The sequence below is a fragment of the Esox lucius genome, chromosome 17 (assembly GCF_011004845.1).
Source record: "Esox lucius isolate fEsoLuc1 chromosome 17, fEsoLuc1.pri, whole genome shotgun sequence".
NCBI classification, from domain to species: domain Eukaryota; kingdom Metazoa; phylum Chordata; class Actinopteri; order Esociformes; family Esocidae; genus Esox; species Esox lucius.
In genome coordinates this window covers 42,767,228-42,788,491 of record NC_047585.1, presented here as the reverse complement: position 1 = coordinate 42,788,491, position 21,264 = coordinate 42,767,228, and the positions used below count along the sequence as shown (strand labels likewise).

The following is a 21,264-nucleotide window of genomic DNA, read 5'->3' as shown; positions in this document are numbered from 1 at the left end:
CCTTGCTCAAGGGCACATGTTTCACCTAGTTGGCTCAGGGGATTCAAACCAGAAACCCTTCAAATAGTGGCCCAGCACTCTAAACACTACACTTTCTGTCCACCTAGAACAAACACAGTCCTGGACAAAAGATATTCCTAAAAGAGAATCATGATTGAAAAAATTCTAAAAACAAGCTAGGCCAAGGTTGACAACAAAGGAGATTGGAAACTGATTTGGTGGTGTTGGGAGCTCGTGTTAGCTTGTAACAGAAATGTCTGGACTGTACTTACACTGTTGCCTCTGAAGTCAATGTTGGGAAATTTCTTGTTGATGTACTTGACCGAAGCTTCCATAGTCTTTTCCATAAGGAATTGGGGTCGAAGTTTAGAATCCGAACATGTCTGGAACAAAATGTAGGGTTCAACTACATTTTAATTACTTCAATTCAGGGAGCAAACAGAAATTCACGTTCAAGAATTAATAACTGAATGTTTTGGTTTTCATGGCACTACCCCCACATTGGAATTGATTTAGTCTTTTGAAATTATAGAGTTGAATAGTTAGGTCCTGACCCCAATCATTGCTGTTAATGGACCGTCGTTGGGACTAGTATTTGGCCCAGTAAAGAAATTGCTCTAAATGAGGTTCAGTGAGAGTGGCTCAGCTGCAGAAACAACAACAGCAGCATAGTGTTTGAGGGCCGTCATATCAAACTGACTTCCTGAGTTCACTTCCTTTTTACATATCCAATCTGACACTCACATGTATATTTAGCTACTCACATGATGGCACATCATACATCATCCTTAAAAATGCTTTGCAAGTGTATCATAAACCATTGTTCAGTAAGTGTACAGTGTATTTAGTAAAGAACAAACAAACAACCATCCCCCCACTGAAAATAGCATACAAGCGCTGAAATTATCAGGAAGACAAAACTTAGAACTCTCAAGTTCCTTGTTTGGTTCCTTTTTTTTATGTTCGCCATTCCCCGCAGAGGACCGACTCCTCTCTCTCTCACCTTCTTGATGTAGTTCATGCGGAGTAGCACACCTACGCCCCTGTCATTGAGGATGGTCAGTTTCTCAGCCAGCTTCTGCTGGTAGGCCATGGTCATGATGCCCTGCTCCTGTTCCCCGGCTGCTGGTGCCTTGGGCGTCCTCTGTGTGCGGAAATGGCTGGTGATAGACAGCCTCGACGACAAGTGCACCCAGCTGTCACAAGAGCTGGGAGGATATGCTTCATAGCGGAACTAGTGTTTCCAGTTTCCTGTCAGTGTCAGTTAAAACAACCGATCAGTGCTCGTCTCCAGGCTCGCAGCTTCTGTGACTTCTGACAATGTGTCAAAATGTCACTGCTGTATTTCTGTTTTGTCATGTTTAAAGGTAATTATTTGCTCTATGATTCAATTGCTGGTGTGCTATTGTGATGCCGGTATGTTAGCACTTCGCAGAATCGTCTGTTCATTGTGTATCCAGTTCTTATGACAACAACTGAAACTTGATCTTAGTCAATATTTGGTAGAGGCACCTTTGGCAGCAGTTATATCAGTGAGTCTATTTGAATAAGTCCCCGCCAGTTCTGCACTCAGCAGGTTTTGCCCCGTCCTCTTCGCAAAGTGGCTCAAGTGCTGTCAAGTTGGATGGGGACTTTTAGTGGACAACAGATGTGAAATCCTTCCGCATATTCTCAATTGGACTGAGGTTACGGATTTGACTGGGCCACTGCCAGACATTGCCCTTTTTGTCTTCAAGCCATTCTGGCGTGTATACCCATGGAATGAGCTGTTCCGTTCAAAAGGAAAAGGTTCCTGCAGGAAGTGGTCTTCAAAGGGTTCCTTTGAAGACCACATTATTAATTGAATTTAAAGAGCACCTAAAAAATCCTGCAGATTTTTTTTTTCTGAGTGTAGACAGTTCCCTCCCTCTCCACTAGATGTCACTCTATATCTATTTGTGGTTGGTCTGGCAGCCATTCCAGTTCATGTGTGGTATGTTGCAGGACTTAGGAAACCTACCTAACTTACTTCAAGAAGCGGACCCAATGGACAATCTACACTGAAAGTAGCTTTCTGTACAGGAATATGTAGGATTTGCCTGACCCTGTTACAGCACTGTCTTCTTGTCTTGACACCTCCTACGGTCACTGTCTCATGGAGTTGGCAAGAAGCACAACCACATTTGGAACCAGGACCAGTCAGAACTAGTCATCTTCATTTAAAATCCTCTGTACCATTAAGGCAGTCCAAATCTTCAATACATTACCTTTTTACTGTAACCTATAAACACTTTTTTTTCTGTATGTGTGCCTAACACATTCACAAACTACACTTAACACTTTTACAAATTCTTTCATTTTCATTGCATGCATTTCAGATATTTTCCTGGATATTGACACTGTACAACCAAGAAAGTTATGGAATGAACAACAGTAGAAAATGTGTTTCCAGTTTGTGGCAGAATTTTCCTTCTAACTCTAACCTCACAATCTCCATTAACCTGCCGAGCAGCTCTGAGATACATTGCAAACACAGCTGTTTAGGGTTTAGACATATGGGCTCACTAAAGAGCTATCCAAGCACACTAGAAAAGTCACCAGCTATTCGGCAACCATGTGTCATTTGCTGTTTTTTCAGAACCAGATCCCTGGGACAGAAGTCTCTGAGCGGAGAGGTTCACAGAATTTGGAATCTTTGAAATACTTCTTCAAAATATGTTCAGTTTGGATTCGGTCCGCCTGCACAGACCGAAGGAGGGTGGATTTAGTTTGGGTTCAGGTGGATTTAGTGTGGGTTCAGGTGGATTTAGTGTGGGTTCAGGTGGATTTAGTTTGGGTTCAGGTGGATTTAGTGTGGGTTCAGGTGGATTTAGTTTGGGTTCAGGTGGATTTAGTGTGGGTTCAGCAGCTTCTCTTGCTTGGGATCACATAAAACATTAAACATATAACAGTGTACAAAATAGTCATAGACAGGACAACATACAACATGTATTTTAATTGAATGTTAAATAATCAATAGTACACACATACATGTATATATATATATATATATATATATATATATATATATATATATATATATATATATATATATATATATATATACACACACACATATATACACACACATATATATATATATATATATATATATACACATACATATATATATACACATACAATATATATATAAAAATATACATACTATAAGCATAAATAATACATGAAATAGTAATACAACAAATACTTATTATTTCTTTATTTATTAAATACTCAGATGAATAAGACCTTTAGGAAGACAGGAAGCTTTGTGAAACTATTTGTTTTTTAGGTGTTTTTTAAATGTCTGCATGAGCAGCCTTTCACTTTTTTAAGTTCCTGTTAGGAATGAAGCCACAACCCCAGTGAGCAGACCAACACAATGACTGACGTTGATTAGAATCAAGCTAAGTAGGCTGGAATGTGGGTCGATGTTCACACTGAGTCTTGGGGTGCTAGAAATGTTTCCAAGGCCTTGGGGGAGCCAGACAGGAGATGAGGGGGAGGAGGGGGGGAAATGTGTGGTTGTGTGGTTAGGAGAGAGGTGGGTGGGGCTGGGGATAGGGATGGGGTTGTGGGTAGGGCTGGGGATGGGGTTGTGGGTGGGGCTGGGGATAGGGATGTGGTTGTGGGTGCGGCTGGGGATATGGTTGTGGGTGGAGCTGGGGATGTGGGTGGGGCTGGAGGTGTGGTTGTGGGTGGGGTTGTGGGTGGGGCTGAGGTTGTGGGTGGGGCTGGGGATGTGTCTGAATAAAGGTCTGAAGCTGGGGGAAAAATCCACGGTATGACAAAATGATATGGGATGGTGTTGGGTTAGAGAAGGTGTTGGGATAGAGGAGGTGTTGGGGTATGGGATGGTGTTGGGTTAGAGGAAGTGTTGGGGTATGGGGTGGTGATGGGGAGAGGAGGTGTTGGGGTATGGGGTGGTGATGGGGAGAGGAGGTGTTGGGTTATGGGGTGGTGTTGGGTTAGAGGAGGTGTTAGGGTATGGGTTGGTGATGGGGACAGGAGGTGTTTTGCACCCAGCTGCACTGTCACAGGTCTGAGCCATGTTGAGAAGGGGCGGTACCTCTAAAGCTCCGCCTTAACCCTACCTTCCACCCCCATATGTCACCATCAGTAAGGGCACAGACAATTCATTAACATTTCCTAGGAATTGTGGGACTTCTGTGTTCTGTAGGAAACATAAAGTCTTTGAATGGTCAGCTTTAGAGGAGTGACAGCATGATTTGTGCCTCGGTACAGGAAGTTGCATGGGATCCTGAAATGGTTCAGCTCACTGCCCTACGCATCAGTCTCTGTCTCATCTCTTATCCTCTTTTCAGTCCTCCTATCCATCTTTAAACCCTCTGTTCTGAGGTCTGACTGACTGCATAATAACAATTATGTATCTGGGATCTCCCCATTCTTTTCTCTCAGAGTGTAGCCCCTTGGCCATAACATTGTTTTACTTGTTGGAATGTGTCGTTATCATGGATTTAACTGTTTATGCATATGGATAAAGAGATGAAAGCAAGCACATTCCCTTTGGCACGTTGAAACGAGGCTAAGAACCAAACCAGAGTTAAAATAACAGACAATCCACAACATGAGGCTTGAGCAGAGGGGATGAAATTAAAATGGGGGAGGGCTGTCTAATTCCTTTTTCTGCTCTTGGGGGATTGTGTTTTCTTTCGCACATGAGAGCGGTTTCTTGTGGCATTTGTACAAAATTCAAAAGATCCAACAACTACCATGTGTTGCTAAAAAGACAAGGAGTGTGCCTGCTCGCTGGACAAGGAAAAACATTTTGAACCAACAGAAAGATGAGAGATAATAAAACCGGTTTGTAGCATATTGGCACGCATTAATAAAATAAAGAATGTATATTTCCAAAGGTATGCTGACAACAGAACGGAGCAATTAATGTAGGGGAGAGAGAGAGTTAGAGCTAAAGAGCAAAATATGCGATTGATTACACTTAGGTTATTATCCATGTACTTTGGCAAAGTAAAGAAATGTTTCTAGTGACAATAAAGCCTTGAATTGAAATTGACAGGGAAATAAAAACAAACAGGAAAGAGTGATAAGCAGAAAGTAAATAACTGAAAAATTAATGAATGAACTGAACAGTCCAGTTAATACCGAGCCGAGGTCCAGTCCTCAGTATTGTCTTTCAATGTTTTTTTACACAAGGAATAAAAGTAGTGAACTGAGAAATAATTCTAACGCAAAGATTTTGTAGAATTCAAGATCCACCCGTCTGCATGATTGCCATCGTGATGACTGAGTGTTGAGACCTAAAGCCAGACCAACATGAAGTGAACTAGGTTTCTTAAAATCTTTCCTTTCGCAAAGATGTTCCCACACTTGGCCTTCTTTGCCAGTGTTGCTGGCTATGAAGAATCGTAGCAGTAGTTCTGCAGAAGTTGTGTGAACTTAGCCAAAGATGGCCAATAAAGAAAAACAAGCATGATATGTAGCTATAAAAATCTAAGGTGTTCAGTTATTTGACAGAACTTGTTCTGTAACCAGCTGAATGTTATTTATCTCTAGATATCATCTAAACAATGGTAATATTTTTGCCGGACCACGTAAGGGGACCTGGCCAAGAGTGAATGTCTCTTACTGAGTGACTGACTGACTGACTACCCATTGTTAAATAGTGTAGTGGTTAGAGACATGGTCAACCAGTGTTTGATCTTCACCATGGACCAAAAAAAGTAGACATTAGGATTTGTTCAGGATCAACTAAAACTTCACTGGCTACAAGCTTCATTAGCTATGTTATAGTAAGCCTAAAGTAAAACTGTTCATGGTTATATTGCTACTATTTCTGGTGGATTTTCAAAGTAAGTCCATGCATGTTTTTTGGGGGGTAATATACAATGCAACCAGTAAAAGAGGAGGGGTTTCCATCATTCTCTCGCTATATTGATAGTCATTGTATAAATGTTATTCATGTATCACGCCCTCCTCATCCACCTCCTTAGTCTGGGCCAGGCTTTCTCTCTCTCCTGTCTGTCCATGTATGTGGGGCTTTCCCCCACTGCCCCTCAAGTCTCCACACCTGCTATTCATTCCCTCATCAGCCTGCCTATATATACCCTGGTTTCCATCTGTCCGGCGCTAGATCGTTGTTATTCTCTACTACGTAGTAACGTTCACGGCCGCTCCAAACCACATTTTCAGTATTCATTGTAGTTGTTCCTTCCTGCCTACCTCTATCTTCGTTCCCAAGATTCCACCTTACCCAGCCTCCAAAAACCTCCACCTGCCCTGCCCGCCTGCCAGCCACCTGCTCTGCCTACCCACTGTCCTGTCTACCTCGCCATACCTACTTGCCCAGCCCCCACCCCTCCGGCCTGGCCTCGGTCCTTCCTTGACAACACCCCTTTCGTTTCCCTTTTGTGTCTGGCGTCGTGCGCTTGGACCCCCTTGCGGCTCCCTCCGTAACATCATGAATGAAAGAAAAACAAACGTTGTTGTGCCATGAAATTAAATAGCTTTGGCAGTGTAACGTTCACCTTCAGTCTCGCTAGCAATTGCTCAATTCTTATGACTATTCCAAGTAGTAAGATACTAGTAGATACTAGTAAGCCTATTACGGCCAGTGGCAAAAGCCATACATTTCATTTACGCTATTTGTGGTTGAAGTAAACTTAATGTAAAACATTAGTCAGTTTAACACAATGCTTAAGGGTGTCTAACTAAATATTCAAACTTGGCGTGATGTTAATGCGTTACAAAATGATCCAATGTCAAGACGCAATTTTATGACGAGGTAGTATGTCCCAATCGGCCCCAATATTAGCATACTAGCTTCCTATATACAAATTACTACATACTTCACCATTATTCACGAAGTGAGATTTAGCCATTGCTTTACATAGTGGTTGACATAGTTTAGTGGTTGGCTATTCAACTGTCATTGTTTTCTAAAGAAACAAACCAGCCATGGATTGATCGGAGTCATTGTTTTCATTATGAGTACTGTACAGCCAGGCTAAAACTTTGCTGGCTACAAGCAGCAATCCCGTTATACCTGTTGTTGGTTTGAATGTTGGCTAATGTAGGGAACTAGTTTAGAGAACCATGGAGTTTCGATTAATTAGTTTAACAATGCAGAAGTATACCGACACTCAGCATGCGTTTGGCATTTTATATTTCTTGCAAATTGCTGTTATTATTTGGGGACCAATTTATCTGCTTCTAACATTTTGGTAACATGTCCACCCCTGCTCCTGATATGCCTTTGACTGTAAGCAAGTAAATAATAAGTGTAGATTGAGATATTTTTTAAAACTTTTCTTTATGTCAATACAGTGATTGACCCGGAGTTTCCTTTCTTGACTTACACAGACGAAAATGGAAAAATACACCCACACTTTTTGAAAGCAAAAACCAGGAGGGACGTGGAAAAAGAGAAAAGGTGTGGTGATGGAGGTGAGAGAAATAGCAGATATTGTCAAGGAAGGTCTGTGGAAATTGAAGGAACCATTTGATTTAGCCAGTAAAAATATCTGGTTTGGTACAAACTTTTATATGTTAAAGAGATTGGATAGTGTCGGAAGTTGAGGAAAAGGGCTTCATAGACAAAGTGTGCGGTAGGTGTGAAATATCAGTATACTTCTGTGTTCAGTTAATTTACAGTGGATATAAAAAGTCCACACACCCCTGTTAGAATGCCAATAAAAAAAACGTACAATAACCTGGTGTGCACACACTCTTATAACTGGGGATGTGGCTGTGTTCAGAATTAACCAATCACATTCAAACTCATGTGAAATAGAAGTCATTACACACCTGCCATCATTTAAAGTGACCCTGATTAATCACAAATAAAGTTCAGCTGTTCTTGTAGGATTTTCCTGACATTCTTTTAGTTGCATCTCAGAACAAATGCCAATGGTCCGCAGAGAGCTTCCAAAGCATCAGAGGGATCTCACTGTTGAAATATATCAGTCAGGTGAAGTGTACAAAATAATTTCCAAAGCATTAGATATATGGAACACAGTAAAGACAGTCATCATCAAGTTGAGAAAATATGGCACAACAGAGACATTACCAAGAACTGGACATCCCTCCAAAACTGATGAAAAGACAAGAAGAAAACTGATCAGGGAGGCTTCCAAGAGGCCTACAGCAACATTAAAGGAACTGCAGGAATTTCTGGCAAGTACTGACAGTATGCTACATGTGACAACAATCTCTCATATTCTTCATATGAATGGGATATAAGGTAGGGTGGCAAGTTAGAAGCCTTTTCTTACAAAGAAAAACATCCAAGCCCGGCTGAAGTTAGCAAAAACAAACATCAAGTCCCCCAAAAGCATGTGGGAAAATGTGTTATGTTCTGATGAAACCAAGGTTGAACTTTTTGGCCAAGATTCCAAAGGGAATGTTTGGCGCAAAAACAACACTGCACATCACCCAAAGAACACCATACCCACAGGGAAGCATGGTGGTGGCAGCATCATGCTTTGGGGCTGTTTTTCTTCAGCTGGAATCGGGACCTTAGTCAGAGTGGAGGGAATTATGAACAGTTCCAAATACCAGGCAATTTTGGCACAAAACCTTCAGGCATCCGTTAGAAAGATGAAGATGAAGTTCACCTTTCAGCACGACAACGACCCAAAGCACACATCCAAGTCCACAAAAGCATGGATTCACCAGAAGTAGATTAACATTTTGGAATGGCCCAGCCAGTGCCCAAAATTGAATCCAATTGAACATCTGTGGGGTGAGATGTCCTCGCATTCTGAAAGATTTGGAGGGCTTTTGCAAAGAAGAGTTGGCAAATATTGCCACGTGATGTGCCATGCTAATAGACTCCTACCCAAAAAGAGTGCTGTAATAAAATCAAAAGGCGCTTCAACAAAGTATTAGTTTAAGGGTGTGCACACTTATGCAACCAGGTTATTGTGAGTTTTTTTATTTAATTTTTTTACCCTTGAAAGATTTCAGTTTGTTTTTCCAATTGAATTGTTCAGGTTATAGGTCACATTAAAGGTGGGAAAAGTTCTGACATGATTTATCTTTGTCTCGTTCTTTACATCACAAGAACCTGGCATTTTAACAGGGGTGTGTAGACTTTTTTTATCCACTGTATAAAAACATAGGCTATACCCTCTTTGCCAAGTGCCTGGCATTTTGAGAATACTGGCATTTTTATAAAAATCCTAATACCAAATTATCTTCCTGACACCTTTCTCATTTTAAAAAGATTTACAATTTCATATGTAATAAAATGTTTTCATAATTTTGTAAAATTCAGGCAGTAGTGTCGAGAGAGGAGACAAAGAAAGGGCCAGGCACTTGGCACAGAGGGTATAGCCTATGTTTTTGACTTTACAATAGATAAATCCCAAATTGAATCTCTATTTATTGTGATTAACCTTTCAGTGTTTATCTTGAGAATTGTTTTAAATAATTCAAATGTGCAAAGAACAGAAGCTGTGTTCCTCTGGCTAACATTTCTGGGTGGAGCCTTATGACCTCAGTATTTATGGAGTGTTAGATACGGCCATTGGCTGTGAGGTGATAATGACAGTCTCCTAGAGAGTTATTTTTTTTGTACAGCTGTTTAAAACCAGTGGCAAAAAAAAGAAAGAAAAAAGTGAGCCTGTGCAATTTGGAGCAGGAGAGGATGACATGCTGTTTGAACGAAGCGTTCTGCCTTTGTAATTCACTTCACTTTAACAAGGAGGGCCGATCCCCTTTACCCAGCACAACGTCCGGTGGGCCCAAGGCCAACCATCCCCCTGACAAGGCAGGGTGGCAGGGAGCTGCAAATGTGCCAGGCTGGCAGAGCATCACAGGGCTGCGGTGAAATGTGGAGAGTGGGTGGGTTAACAACAGGCAGAGGTCGGAGGGCAGACGGTTTAATTTTGTTACCGGGTCCAGGGTTCTATTTAATCCTGCTTCAGTGTTCAGCTTGTGTCTAGGAACTATTTCTGGCCTGCTGTTGCTCTGACAGGTCAGTACAGTGTAGTAGCAAGTTTTCCTTTTCCATATCTTGCTCATGATAAACTGCCAAGCCCAAGGGAGTAACTATATGCCAACCTGGTAATGAGTCCGGTTCTCGAGACCTGTCAGACTTAACTTCGCGTAGCATGCTGAGTCCGGATCTCCAGAACATTCAGAGCTGACTTCCCAGGGTGTGGCCCAGACTGCCCGGAACAGTCAGACTCAGACTTCCATTTTTATGATGAACTGGTGCGGCATTAATAGGTCATTAGATTAATAGATATTTTGTAGCCATCAAACTGCTCCTCTCATTCTCTCTATCTCTCTATCTCACACGTTATTTGATGCTCTCTCCCACTCCCTCTACACTAACATCACTACACAAAATCATTTTCCTCTTCCATTTGCTTCTTCTCTGTTCTCTATTCTCTTCCTCAGCCTTGTTGTTCACTGCCAAGTATATTCAGTCGAGTGTCTGCGGAAATAAGAGAAGCACAAACTCCACCTATTACAGTATTTTATAACCGCTAACACACTCCAGAATGGGTCCTATATTTTCTCGAAGCTACCCTGCTCTAAAAAATTTAAGGAACTCTTAAATCCGTTTAGAACAAAATGACATAACAACGGTCAATGGAAACCAAAATCACCAACCAATTGAGGGCTGGTTTGAAACTCACACCGAAAATTTAAATAAACAATTGGAATCACAGGCTGTTCCAACTTGCGTGATTTTCATCATGGCAACTCATAATGTGAATCAGTAGTGTGTATGGCCCCTATGTGTAAATAGAGCTTTTTTGACACAATGCTAAGCGCTATGTTCAGCACAAGCCAAACATTGTATGTCATCCTGAGAACACCATCCCTACCGTGAAGCATGGTGGTGGCAGCATCAAGCTATGGGGACACTTCTCTGAGTCATGGTCTGGAAGTCTTATGAAGATAGAGGGTAAAGTAGATGCAGCAATGTACAAAGGAATCCTGGAAAAAAACCTTCTGAAATCTTATAAGGATTAGGGATAAAGGACTAAGGAGAATATTCATCTTTCAGCAGGTCAAACACACAGCCAAAGCCACATTCGGGTGTAGTCAATCAATCAATCATATGTACAAACCCGATTCCAAAAAAGTTGGGACACTACAAATTGCGAGTAAAAAAGGAATGGAATAATTTACAAATCTCATAAACTTATATTTTATTAACTTATATTTTATTGTGAATAAAATATAGGTTTATGAGATTTGTAAATTATTCCATTCCTTTTTTACTCACAATTTGTACAGTGTCCCAACTTTTTTGGAATCGGGTTTGTATTTATAAAGCCCTTTTTACATCAGCAGTTGTCACAAAGTGCTTTTACAAAACACCCGGCCTTCAACCCCAAGGAGCAAACAACAGTAGTGTTGAATTTCAGTGGCTAGGAAAAACTCCCTAAGAAGGCTGAAATTTAGGAAGAAACCTAGAGAGGACGCAGGCTCAGAGGGGTGAACAGTCCTTTTCTGGCTGTGCCGGGTGAACATATTAAAAGTAAAAATTGTAATAATTAATAAATGCATGTAAGTCCAGAGTCTATTTAAACTTAGTCCAAGTCGGAAGCATGACGGACAAGGACAGGGACAACACGGGGGAGGGGGAGGTGTCAGCACAGTGGCAGCTGAAATCGTAAGGGGCCGTCTTGATCTGCAACACAACCAGGAGGACTTTTGACAGGGACAGCAACGGGTCTTTCAAGCCAGGTACTCCTCAGGTGTGGGCCAGGACCTCATGTCCTCCTAAGTTTAAAACGTCAGGAGACAGGGAAAATTAAAAAATATGCATTCCTTATATCTACAAGGATATATAGTGGAGAAGGAGAACTGACCCTACTCCCCCAGCACAATAATATAGCAGCGTAAGACCTTGGGGCTGAGACAGGGTGGTCAATGTGTAGTCAATGTCTTGGTGTGGCCCAGTCAAAGCCCAAACCTCAATCCAATTGTGAATTTGTGGAAAGAGTTGAAAATTGCTGTTCACCAAGGTCCCCATTCAACTTCACAAACCTTCAGCAATTTTCAAAGAATAATGGACAGATGTGCCAAGCTGATAGAGACTTATTCAAATAGACTCATGGCTGTAATTGCTGCCAAAGGTGACTCTACCAAATAAAGACTAAAGTTGTGAATCACTTATGCAATCAGTTATTTTTTGTTTTGTTTTTGGATCAATTTAAATCAGTTTTTAGATGTTATTAAATCATTGTTAATTCAATTTTGATTCAATCTTGCAACACAAAATGTGGAAAAGTCTAAGGGGGTGAATACTTTTGAGAGCCACTGTATGTCAATCGTTTGTCATCTTTGAAGCAGAAGCATTTTCTGTTACGCTTTATTTTACGGGTCTAAAAAGTATTTCTGTAAATGCTCTACAGATCTACTGACTATCAGTAACTTTTTAACTATTTACAACCCAGTTTCCAAAAAAATTGGGATGCTGTGTAAAATGTGAATAAAAACCGAATGGAATGATGTGCAACTCATTTCAACCCCATATACAACAGAAAATTGTACAAAGACAACATATCAAATGTTGAAACTGAGACTTTTTATTGTTCCTTGAAAAATAGATGCCCAGAAGTGAAGATGGGGAGGGTTTCATCACTTGCGAAGGCAAATAGTGCAACAATTTTAGATAAAAATGTCTTAACTTAAAATTGCAAAGAGTTTCGGGATCTCATCATCTACGTAATATAATTAAAAGATTCAGAGAATCCTGAGAAATCTCTGTACGCAAGGGATATGGCCAAAAAACCAATATTGGATGGCCAACATCTTCGGACCCTCAGGCATGAAAACACTGAAAAGATGCATTTCTGTTTGAAAGGATGTTGAAAATGATTTTGCTCACTGGGTTACTGCCTGACTGTCTAACTGGCAGTCTGCCCTGTGCCTGTCTTTCTGACTGCCTGCCTGTCTGTCTGGTTGTCTGCACTAGTTTGCACTGTATTAAAAACAGACACGATTCTGAAGTGGAAATCACTGCATGGACTCAGGAACACTTCTGAAAACCATTGTCTGTGAACACAGTATGTTGCTGCATCCACAAATGCAAGTTAAAACTCTACCATGCAAAGAAGAGACTGTATATAAACAACATCCAGAACCACCACCACCTTCTTTGGGCCTGAGCTCATTGAAGCTGGACTGACATGAAGTGGAACACTGACAAATCAAATTGTATATTTTTTTAACATGACCATCCATCATGTTATCAGCGCACAGTTCAAAAGCCAGCATCTGTGATGGTATGGGGGTGCATTAGTGCATATGGCATGGGTGACTTGCACTGTGAAAGCACCATTAATGCTGAACAATATATATAGGTTTTGGAGCAACATATGCTGCCATCCAGATGATGTCTTTTTCAGGGAGGCCTTGCATATTTCAGCAAGACAATGCCAAACCACATTCTACACGCATTACAACAGAATGGCTCCATGGTAAAAGAGTGCGAGTGCTAAACTGGCATGCCTGCAGTCCAGACCTGTCACCCATGCAAAACATTTGGTGCATTATGAAACAAAAAATATGACAAAGGAGACCCCAAACTCTTGAGCAGTTGAAATCATCTGTCAAGGAAGAATGGGTATACATTTCACTTTCAAAACTACAGTAATTGGTCTCCTCAGTACCCAACATTTGATATGTTGTCTTTGTACTATTTTCAATTACATATAGGGATGAATGATTTCACATCATTGCATTCTATTTTTATTTGCATTTTACGCAGCGTCCCAGCTTTTCTGGAAAAGGGGATGTACTAATCCTAACCTTAAACTTTATCCTAACCTTAACCTTTATCCTAACCGTAACCCTAACCCTAAACCTAACCTTAACCTCAGCAAGCAGTTGTTTATCAACAGAACATCTACAGATGTAAATTGGGACTCTTAAAATAAAGTATAAGCGTGTTCTATCTTTTCATTCAATTAACAAACTGGCTAGGAAGGGAATACCAATGTAAAAATAATTAGATTTTTTTTTCACAGGAACAGGAGGTAACGATCCTGGCTGGATGGGACTGTTCTGGTCTGTGTTTTCTGTTTATTCTTGGTTTGTCATGTCATTGTTTGGTTTTTCTTTGACCCTGCATTTGTCTCCGACCCTCCATGAACTGTGACACTGGATGCCCCACACTAGGTTCAGATCACCCCTGTGCCAGCCTCATAGCTGGTTGTTTAAAATGTCAAATATTTCCTAGTTCACTACGATCCCGGATCAAAAGTAGTGCACTAAATAGATAATAGTCCCTATGGACTCGGCCAGTGTCTTATTTGCAAATCTTCCTTCCCATTATTTCCAATTATTTTCTTGCTGTGGCCACTATAATGACAACTACGCCTGCTTCTTGCCAGACCTGGGTTCAACCACAATTTAGGATTATTCAAAATATTGCAGCCATGCTTGTTTCAGCTTTCCGGCCCAATGGTGCAAGTGGCAAACCTTGCCCTATCTACAACTATAGTCTGGCTAAAGCAACTGCTAAATAGTATAGTATGTGAGATTTGGAGTATTATGTGAACCCAGGTCTGCTGGCACAAAACCCTGGGTAACATGATTCTAAGTCGAATATGTTTGAGGACTGGACGTGAAATAGTTGATGTGTGATGCCTGGCTGCCTTCCCACCGAGAAAAGGATGTTGAAAATATACTGAAAAGATGCATTTCTGTTTGAAAGGACGTGGAAAAGACGCCGAAAATGATTTTGCTCACTGGGTTACTGCCTGACTGTCTAACTGGCAGTCTGCCCTGTGCCAGTCTTTCAGACTGCCTGCCTGCCTGTCTGTCTGGCTGTCTGCACTAGTCTGGTGTGTTATGTGATTCCTACAGGTCTGCTGTTGTTAGTGGCTGGTGGTTTCTCTGGGTCAGTGGTGGCATAAGGCTTGGGGGTTAGTTCTAATACCACACTGTGCTCATTTGACCGTCTTAACCAACTTGTGTTCCTGTTATTATAGCATTTCAGGGCTGGAGTCTAGAATCCTCTGTGCCTATACTTTAGGTCCGTGATTTATATAATGCGGTAAAATAGTATGGTGGTCTAATCAGATGTGTGAATATCTATTTTTAAGGCGAAACTGGAATTCTGAAAAAGTAATTGCTTTGTCAGCATCAGTTGATGAGTGACATGTTTCATAATATGAGTTTGGAGGGAGAGAGGAGGAGGAAAAGAGGGAGAGAAGGGGAGAGAGAGAGCGAGAGACGAAGAAGAAAGAGGAGGAAGGTGAGAGTAATGTGGAGGAGATGTGAGGGAACATTTTTGAATACTTGGGGGAGATTAGGTGGGAGTGAATGGCGGAGGAGTGAGTATGGGGGAGAGGAAGTCAGAGCAGAGGGAGAGGTAGTTTGAATGAGGGGGAGAACAGAGAAAGTCAGAGAGAAACAAGAGAGAGGAGGGAAGGTAAGGGGGAGGACAGGGTGGAGGAGAGAAAGAGGGGAAGAAATTCCTCTTCAGATCCTGAGTTTTCTTCATGATGAAATCTTGAGTTGCTCTAAACTTGGGAAGCATTCAGGTCAGTCATATTACTCAGGGAACAGTTACACTACTATACACATATTACTCAGGGAACAGTTACAGTATTATACACATATTACTCAGGGAACAGTTACACTACTCTACACATATTACTCGGGGAACAGTTACACTACTCTACACATATTACGCAGGGAACAGTTACACTACTCTACACATATTATTACTCAGGGAACAGTTACACTACTCTACACATATTACTCAGGGAACAATTACAGTATTATACACATTTTACTCAGGGAACAGTTACACTACTCTACAAATATTACTCCGGGAACAGTTACAGTATTATACACATATTACTCAGGGAACAGTTACACTACTATACACATATTACTCAGGGAACAGGTACAGTAGTATACACATATTACTCGGGGAACAGTTACAATACTATATACATATTACTCGGGGAACAGTTACAGTATTATACACATATTACTCAGGGAACAGTTACAGTAGTATACACAAGTTACTCGGGGAACAGGAACATCAGTATACACATGTTACTCAGGGAACAGTTACAATACTCTATACATATTACTCAATGAATAGTTACAGTAATATACACATATTACTCAGGGAACAGTTACAGTAGTATACACATATTACTCAAGGAACAGTTACAATACTGTATACATATTACTCAGTGAATAGTAACAGTACTATACACATATTACTCAGGGAACAGTTACAGTAGTATACACTTATTACTCAGGGAACAGTTACAGTAATATACACATATTACTCGGGGAACAGGTCCAGTAGTATACACATGTTACTCGGGGAACAGTTAGAGTAGTATATTAATATTACCCAGGGAACAGTTACAGTAGTATACACATATTACTCAGTGAACAGTTACAGTAGTATACACATATTACTCAAGGAACAGTTACAATACTGTATACATATTACTCAGTGAATAGTAACAGTACTATACACATATTACTCAGGGAACAGTTACAGTAGTATACACTTATTACTCAGGGAACAGTTACAGTAATATACACATATTACTCGGGGAACAGGTACAGTAGTATACACATGTATACACACTCGGGGAACAGTTACAGTAGTATATTAATATTACCCAGGGAACAGTTACAGTAGTATACACATATTACTCGGGGAACAGGTACAGTAGTATACACATATTACTCGGGGAACAGGTACAGTAGTATACACATGTTACTCGGGGAACAGTTACAGTAGTATATTAATATTACTCAGGGAACAGTTACAGTAGTATACACATATTACTCGGGGAACAGGTACAGTAGTATACACATATTACTCAGTGATCAGTTACAATACTATACATTGTTTCTGCATCATCCTGGTTTCTGTTCTTGCTGTTTGTACGGTGAGATGTTCTCTCCTCTCTTCCCTTCCATCTGGTCTGCCAAACGTCTCATCATGAGAAAGGGCGTGGGGTTTGCCAAGGGAAACACTGTCACTGTAGCAGCTATTCATTTAAATAGAATGAGAGTACTGAGGGAGAGAAAAAATATGTCTGTGCACGAAACCATATAGATAGATGGGTAGACTCTATTTCTGTGCTACAAATGCCACAGATCACAATTCATGACTTTCTTCTCCTTACAGATAAAATAATTTAGCAAGCACGTGCTTGCTTGTTCATGTGTGAGCTTATGCTCTGACCTGTGCTTGTGAGAATGTGTTTTAATACTGCAGTAAAGGTGCAGTAACTGCAAGTTTAATATTTTGGATGCAGTAATAGCAACAAAAAATAAAACTACACTTCCACTGCAATCTGACTGTTGCCTGAAGACTATAGGCTAATTTCCGTAGGTCATGCCAGTCCTTCCCACTACCACTGGTGGTTGAAAATGTGTCAATGAATCTGCCTACCAGCAGGTGGCGCACTCTTCCTGACTGTGGCTGTACTCTATGTCGATGTGGTCCTGGTCGGACCAGCCCCGTCTATGAGGCCTTTGTATCGAATGGTAAAGATAGCATCTCCCAGTGGCCGTCACCTCCACACACAGAGACCCTGTGTTCTGACTCAGCAGCCCATAAATGAGGAGCCTTGGCTGGGCATCTCTCCTCTCCATTCTTCCTGCATCTCTCCCTTTGTCTCTCCCTCTACCTCTTCCTGCATCTCTCCCTCCACCGCTCCCTTTCTCTTTCTCTCCATCTCTCCCTGCATTTTTGGGTCAGTCTGGAGCCCTTTTCCCTGGATCAGTTAAGTTACAATGCCACCACTTCTCTCTCTCTCTCCCTCTCCCTCTCTATCTTCCTCAAGTCATCTCTAACTGTCTATCTCTGAATTCTAATTCTAATTTTGATGGGCTTTTCTGGCGTGGGGAATAAAAACAACTGAAACAAAGACAAAAACAATATTAATATCTTGAGGGTGTTTCAATAGTTTTTCCTGGACCTAAATATTTCCTGGACTTTCCTTTCTAAAATATACTGGAATTAAGTGAGAACCACTTTAAGGATTAAGAGAAATCCTGATTGAATATAATCATAGATAAACGTAGTCTCTGTCTGAAACTCTCCTTCTCTGTCTTTCTCTATCTCAATCCATATGACATTATTCTACTATCCATATGATGAAGTTTACTGATAGAGATTGGGTATTTTATTCAAAAACAAAAATCTGAAAATGCTCGTTTGGGACAGCACAGAAGTGTTTTTATCAAAATAATATTTAAGCCACTTTGCCAAATGTATATGACAGAGTATGTACCTCTTCCTAAATTCTGTCCATCAGGGTGATGTGAAGCATAATTTTGTCGGAAAGCTCTTTCTTATTACCACCAAATGAAGGTTTGTATGCTGATATCAACCAGTTTTTCAGCCAACCAGTCAGCCAGCCTGCCAGTCAGTATTTCAGTCGAGCAGTCACAGCTAGGATCAAATTCTGTTTGATTTCATGTCAGATGCTTTATCTGGTCTTGAATCATAACCACTGTCACCTTTAGTTGCTATGTACTTATTTCACTTGTCTAATGTGTAACTGTTCAGATTGTCTTTAAAAGTTTTGAAAACATAGTCTTTTTTTTTTTTTACCCAGAACCGCAAATCACATGTCAGAAAAGCAGTCAGCCAGGCACTTAAGCATTCAGTCAGCCAGTCATTTAGTCAGCAGGTAAATCATCGTGCCAGTCTGCCAGTTCAGTCAGTCAGTTCACTAGAACCATGCTCTATTATTCCACATGTAATTCCTGAGGTAATAACTCCCCCCTCCCTCCACCCATAACATCCACCCATAACCTCCACCCTCCACCCACCCTCCTGGCACCAATAACCTCCACAGAGTAGCTTGCTTTGAAAACGAGTAAAGAAAAAACAGAGGAATCATCAAAGCTGTAACCGAGATTTGGTTGGCCAAACCAACGCATTCTCCCAGCTTCCTGATGGGCATATTCTGTGCATTGGAAAATGCTTATTTAATTTATTTATGTAGATTAAGCTGTCTTGGACAAGGACCGCCCAGTGGAGATGGAACTTCCTGTGTCCTAAGTAAGGCAGAGGGTACTCTCAGTTCTCTGTCCTCTTGTCCGTGTCTGTCAGTTTAAAAGTCTTTGAAGGCCTTGGTTATTTGTGTTGATGTTTTATTATTGGGTGTGTGTGTGTGTGTGTTGAAATTGGCTCCTAGATGAAAGTACACAGCACAGAGGGCCTAATTAGGTCACATATTGTATTATCAGGGAAAGTCGTTTAGAGGGAAGTACAGATTAGACACAGGATTACATAATGGTTTGTTTAGAAGGAGGTCTCAAATTAGTAATTAAAATACTGTGTTTGCCATACTATTGAAGCGTGTTCTTTTAACTATAAAGTACATGCTCAGAAATAGCAGTAACGGTGTATACTTTAAAGGGTACGCTGGGGGGGTACCTTTTTGAAAGACATTTGGGCAACCTTTAGTGCCAGTCCATTTTGGTACCTTTTGTATCAAAATGTACCAGCGAATGACCTACACACATTTTCAATGCTGCAGGGTCCAATCCTGCCCCTCCCCTCAGGGATGAAATGGTACACATTTGATCTTTCTTTTGTTTTAATTCACTCTGTACCATTTCTGTCAAAGGGTGCTCTTCTGTACCCATAAAGATGAACACTGTACCTTTCAGGGGACATTCTTCAAAAGTTTCGCACCTATATTTTTGAGTGTGTATTGTTTTATAATTATATTCTATGTATAGTGCATATAAAAAGTCTACACACCCCTGTGAAAATGCCAGGTTCTTGTGATGTAAAAGAATGAGACAAAGATTAATCATGTCAGAACTTTTTCCACCTTTAATGTGACCTACAACGTGAACAATTCAATTGAAAAACAAACTGACATTTTCAGGGGAAAGAATTGAACATAAAAAACTCACAACAACCTGGTTGCATAAGTGTGCACACCCTTAAACTAATACTTTGTAGAAGCACCTTTTGATTTGATTACAGCACTCAGTCGTTTTGGCTAGGAGTCTATTAGTATGGCATATCATGACGTGGCCATGCCCACTCTTTTTTGCAAAAGCGCTCCAAATCTGTCAGATTGCGATGACATCTCCTGTGCACAACCCTCTTCAGATCACTCCGCAGATTATCAATATGATTCAGGTCTGGGCTCTGGCTGGGCCATTCCAAAATGTTAATCTACTTCTGGTGAAGCCATGCTTTTGTGGATTTGGATGTGTGCTTTGGGTCGTTGTCGTGCTGAAAGGTGAACTTCATCTTCATATTTCTAACGGACGCCTGAAGGTTTTGTGCCAAAATTGCCTGGTATTTGGAACTGTTCATAATTCCCTCCATCCTGACTAAGGCCCGGTTCCAGCTGATGAAAAACAGCCCCAAAGCATGATGCTGCCACCACCATGCTTCACTGTGGGTATGGTGTTCTTTGGGTGATGTGCAGTATTGTTTTTGCGCCAAACATACCTTTTGGAATCATGGCCAGAAAGTTCAACCTTGGTTTCATCAGAACATAACACATTTTCCCATGTGCTTTTGGGGGACTTGATGTTTGTTTTTACAAACTTCAGCCAGGCTTGGATGTTTTTCTTTGTAAGAAAAGGCTTCCGTCTTGCCACCCTACCCCATAGCCCATTCATATGAAGAATACGGGAGATTGTTGTCACATGTAGCACACAGCCAGTACTTGCCAGAAATTCCTGCAGTTCCTTTAATGTTGTTGTAGGCCTCTTGGAAGCCTCTCTGATCAGTTTTCATCTCTTCTTTTCATAGATTTTGGAGGGATGTCCAGTTCTTGGTAATGTCTCTGTTGTGCCATATTTTCTCCACTTGATGATTACTGTCTTCACTGTGTTCTATGGTATATCTAATGCTTTCAAAATTCTTTATTACCCTTCACCTGACTCATATCTTTCAACAGTGATATCCCTCTGATGCTTTGGAAGCTCTCGGACCATGGCTTTTGCTCTGAGATGCAACTAAGAAAATGTCAGGAAAGTCCTACTTGAACAGCTGAACTGGCCATATCTGATAGGTTAGGCTTTAACAAAATAGGTCCTAATTTAACAGGCTAATTTCAAACCTAATCTAATAAATCAGGGATTAACAAGAAATATCCAAGCCTACGTCAGAGTTCAACATGATATGCACAAGCCTAATCTAATAAGTTAGGGTTTAACAGGCTACAGTTGTGCTCATAAGTTTACATACCAAGGCAGAAATTGTGAAGTTTTATTACATTGATTTTGAAAATATGACTCATTATGTCTTTTATTTAAGGATAGTGA

The 21,264-nt window shown here is 40.8% G+C and overlaps 2 protein-coding genes across 3 annotated transcripts in view; one reads left to right on the top strand and one right to left on the bottom strand.

Moving 5' to 3' along the window:
* nckap1l (NCK associated protein 1 like) overlaps nt 1-1,203 on the bottom strand; it is a 33,749-nt gene extending 32,546 nt beyond the window's left edge. For both annotated transcript variants that reach the window (XM_034287293.1, XM_029113982.2), the window contains exons 1-2: nt 1,004-1,203; nt 273-383 (exon numbers count right to left, since the gene is read on the bottom strand). In XM_034287293.1, coding sequence (XP_034143184.1) covers nt 273-383; nt 1,004-1,099 — 207 coding nt within the window. In that variant the 5' untranslated portion in view covers nt 1,100-1,203. The remainder of the gene's footprint in view (nt 1-272; nt 384-1,003) is intronic.
* A 6,190-nt stretch (nt 1,204-7,393) lies between these two features.
* The window catches only part of LOC109616768 (vasodilator-stimulated phosphoprotein-like), a 28,253-nt gene continuing 14,382 nt past the window's right edge, over nt 7,394-21,264 (top strand). Inside the window, exon 1 of the mRNA XM_020055295.3 lies at nt 7,394-7,443. Within this exon, the coding sequence (XP_019910854.2) occupies nt 7,438-7,443 (6 nt within the window). The 5' untranslated portion in view covers nt 7,394-7,437. The remainder of the gene's footprint in view (nt 7,444-21,264) is intronic.